This window comes from Boleophthalmus pectinirostris, unplaced genomic scaffold, assembly GCF_026225935.1.
Source record: "Boleophthalmus pectinirostris isolate CB_2022bp ecotype Guang Dong unplaced genomic scaffold, ASM2622593v1 HiC_scaffold_12, whole genome shotgun sequence".
Lineage (NCBI taxonomy): Eukaryota > Metazoa > Chordata > Actinopteri > Gobiiformes > Gobiidae > Boleophthalmus > Boleophthalmus pectinirostris.
The window spans coordinates 3385070-3388739 of NW_026571018.1; the positions used below are offsets into that span (position 1 = coordinate 3385070).

The window sequence follows — 3670 nt, forward strand, 5'->3', positions numbered from 1 at the left end:
TTACAACAGAAATCAAATATTGTTCAGAAAGTTCTTCCCAAGTCTGTTGCAGAAGTTTCCATAAATGTGTGACACTTTTCTGTCCCGTTCTTCCGAAACCAGCTCCATGAGGTTTAAGTCTGGACACTGTGCTGCTGCTGGACTCTCCAGGTTTTCAAACTCACCAACTTGTTTTTTTTCCTGAGGTAGTTTTGGCAGAGCTTGGACTTGTGTTTTTTTAACCTTTTTTTTGTACCATTTCAAGCTCGTCATTGGATTTGCATGACTTGAATTGCAATAAATAACTTTTTTTTTTTTTGAGGAAATGTTCACATTGCAAACAAAATAAATTTTTATTAGGGCCGGGCACGTTAATGCGTTAACTTTGCATTAACTAATTAAGTCATTAACGCTGACAATTATTTTAACACCGTTAACGCAGTTTTTATTATTTATTTTATTGTAAACGTCTGTTTCTCACTGGCTTTTATTTTGAAAAAGTCCACCGCGAGCGTTTCTTTAAGTTTGACGTCTTTTCTTTACACTTTTTTTCACTTTTTTCTGACCACGTGAGATGCAACGTGCCCGAGCGGCTCCGGCTCCGGCTCCGGCCGCAGGCTCCGGCTCCGGCTGCGGACTCAGCCGCGTTTTCAGCCGCGGGCACCGGCTCTGAACTGAGTTTATTTCTTTAGTTCAGTGCTGCAGGGGGAATCACTGATTTCCCCAGATACCATTGGAAGAAAAAATGTGATTGGTCCATTTCCATTCCATTATATTAACCCTTTGTTTCCTAAGAAATATCAGTCCAAGTTTATAACACTGATCTAGAAATTATTACTAGTGTAGTGTTCATTACTCACAGCATAAAAAATATTCAATAAATATATTAGTAGTACAAATGTCCATTCCATATTTTTTCTTGAGCCTTCCCTGAACACCTTGAAGACTCTGAGGTTCCCCTGGGAAAGAAATGCTGTTTACACAACAAATGTTTGGCTCTTTCATTTACATTTCCAATAAAAGAGCAGCTATACTCTACTTTTTAATTCATTAATTGGTTTTGCGTATAACATGTGATTAATCGCGATTAAATTTTTTTATTTTTGCCCAGCCCTAATTTTTATGTGTGAACTCTACAGTCCTGTGTGCAGAAGGCGACTGGATTGCGTCAAAGTCTGATCCCGTCAGATCTCAGAAGCTCAGAGGCCGGGCCTGGTTAGTACTTGAATGGGACTCCACTGGGAAAATCAGGTGCCACAGGGGGGCGCCAGTCAAAAAAACTGTTGTTGTCTGGTCCCAGTCTGGTCCCGGCATGGTCTCCGTCTCAGTCGCGCTCTGCGTGTGGGAAGGTGGTGTATGGGAAGAGTTTATTCCTGGTTAAATCCTGGCTTAGACCTGGTTTTAGTCCTGATTTTAGTCCTGGTTTAGACCTGCTATAGACCTGAGTTTAGTCCTAGTTTTAGTCCTGGTTTTAGTCCTGGTTTAGTCCTGGTTTAGTCCTGGTTTAGACTTGGTTTTAGTCCTGATTTTAGTCCTGGTTTAGACCTGCTATAGACCTGAGTTTAGTCCTGGTTTTAGTCCTGGTTTAGACTTGGTTTTAGTCCTAGTTTAGACCTGCTATAGACCTGAGTTTAGTCCTGCTATTGACCTGAGTTTAGTCCTGGTTTTAGTCCTGGTTTAGACCTGGTTTTAGTCCTGATTTTAGTCCTGGTTTTGACCTGGTTTAGATCTGGTTTAGACCTGGATTTAATCCTGGTTTAATCCTGTTTAAACCTGGTTTAGACCGAGTTTTAGTCTTGATTTTAGTCCTGGTTTAGTCCTGGTTTAGTCCTGGTTTTAGTCCTGGTTTAGTCCTGGTTTAGACCTGGTTTAGTCCTGGTTTAGTCCTGGTTTTAGTCCTGGTTTAGAGACACGGCGTATACAAGGCAAAAAAGTGATGCTCCAGACTATGAGTAGGTTGTTCGAATGGCGACATAGAAGGTACTGAAATTCGGGCATGTCGGAATGACGGAATGTCGGGGTGGGGGTCTGTCGGGATAATTTAAGCGTCCCTTCATAGCACTTTAGTCACTTGTTGTTAAATTGTGTAAACTTGTGTCTCAGGTGTGGATCATGGAGTTTTCCTTCCAAAGCAACTCGTCGTCTGAAAACCTGACCGGAGCCAAGGTCTTCTTCCTGTGCGCCACCTCCGCCCCCTGCTGCTTGTTCCTCATCATCAACGGCACCATCCTCGCAGTCCTGCGCAGTAAACCCTCGTTCTCCCAGTGCCCGCGGTACGTCCTGCTCTTCAACCTGGTGCTCGGCGACACAGTGCTCATCGCTCAGGCCCAGACTCTGTACCTCCTCGCTTCCTTTCAGATCCGGATCTCGTACCCTCTGTGCGGCTGTCTGGCCATGGTTTCCTTCCTGACCAGCTACATCTCTCCGTACACGTTAATATTCATGTCGTTGGAGCGCTGCGTCGCCGTGTGTTTCCCGTTCAGACACTCCGCCGTTGTCACTCTGAGGAACACCTTCATTTGCATCTTCTTAACCTGGATGTTTAGCTTTGCAGACATCCTAACCCGCGTCGTCCTCCTTCTCCGGTTCCCGTTCCGTGACTTGCCGACTCTACTGATGCCCAGCTACTGCAACAACGTCGGGATGTTGCTCAACCCCGGATCCAAAGTGTATTCCGACGTCTTCACTTACATCCTATTCCTGTCGTGCAGCCTCATCATCTCCTCTTCCTTCGTGGCCGTGATGGTGGTCGCTCACGCCGCCTCCTCGCAAAAAGAGTCTGCGGATAAAGCAAAGAAGACGCTGCTCTTGCACATGTTCCAGTTGTTTCTGAATCTGGTCTCGACGCTGAACATGACGCTCTTCACGACGGTCGAGGAGTCGGGGCAGCAGCACTTGGTGGGGAAGTTCTTCGTGGTGGTTTATATACTGGTCATCTTGACTCCGCGCGGCGTCTCTGCTCTGACGTACGGACTGCGCGACCCCAAACTGCGCCCGCTGCTCCTGTCGCGCCTCTGCTGCTGCGTCCGTGTCAGGCTCGGCCCTGTCAAACTGCACATGACTCTACAGAGGTCGGCCAAAGTTTAAAGGTCCTGTGTTTCTCAAAATGGACTCGTGAGCTTTAAAGACTATTATAATGTTCTGTACTCAAAAACATCTGGAGCTGTATTTTGTTTCATTCTCATGTTTGAGTAACTCTTTGTTATTAGTCTGTCTTCATCTCTAAAGCTCAAAATGCTCTGTTCCACCTCGTGATGTCATATCAACTGATGGACATTTTGGAATTTTGGACATAGGGTCTCATTACCTAGTGAGCCATCTATTATTACACCAGACTGTCCATGTGAATGTCTGTGTTGATAGAATCATTCCATTCCATTCCTTTTTTTCCGCTTATCCGGGGTTGGGTCGTGGGGGCAGCAGTCTGAGAAGGGACTCCCAGACTTCCCTCTCCACACACACGTCCTCCAGCTCTTCCGGGGGGGACCCCGAGACGTTCCCAGGCCAGCCGAGAGATATAGTCCCTCCAGCGTGTCCTAGGTCTGCCCCAGGGCCTCCTCCCAGTGGGACATGCCCGGAACTCCTCCTGAGGGAGGCGCCCAGGAGTCATCCGGAACAGATGCCCGAGCCACCTCAGCTGCTCTTCTCCACGTGGAGGAGCAGCGGCTCTACTCCGAGCTGCTCCCGTGTG

The 3670-nt window shown here is 46.9% G+C and overlaps 1 protein-coding gene across 1 annotated transcript; it reads left to right on the forward strand.

Annotated features, from left to right (window-relative positions):
* The first annotated feature begins 2091 nt into the window (after positions 1–2091).
* LOC129407485 (odorant receptor 131-2-like) lies at positions 2092–3066 on the forward strand. The gene has a single exon (XM_055148691.1). The coding sequence runs from the start codon at positions 2092–2094 to the stop codon at positions 3064–3066; it is 975 nt and encodes a 324-aa protein (XP_055004666.1).
* The last annotated feature ends 604 nt before the right edge of the window (positions 3067–3670 follow it).

Bases quoted from the DNA above. Each gene is read 5' to 3' on its own strand.
- LOC129407485 (XM_055148691.1), top strand. From the start codon at position 2,092: ATGGAGTTTTCCTTCCAAAGCAACTCGTCGTCTGAAAACCTGACCGGA.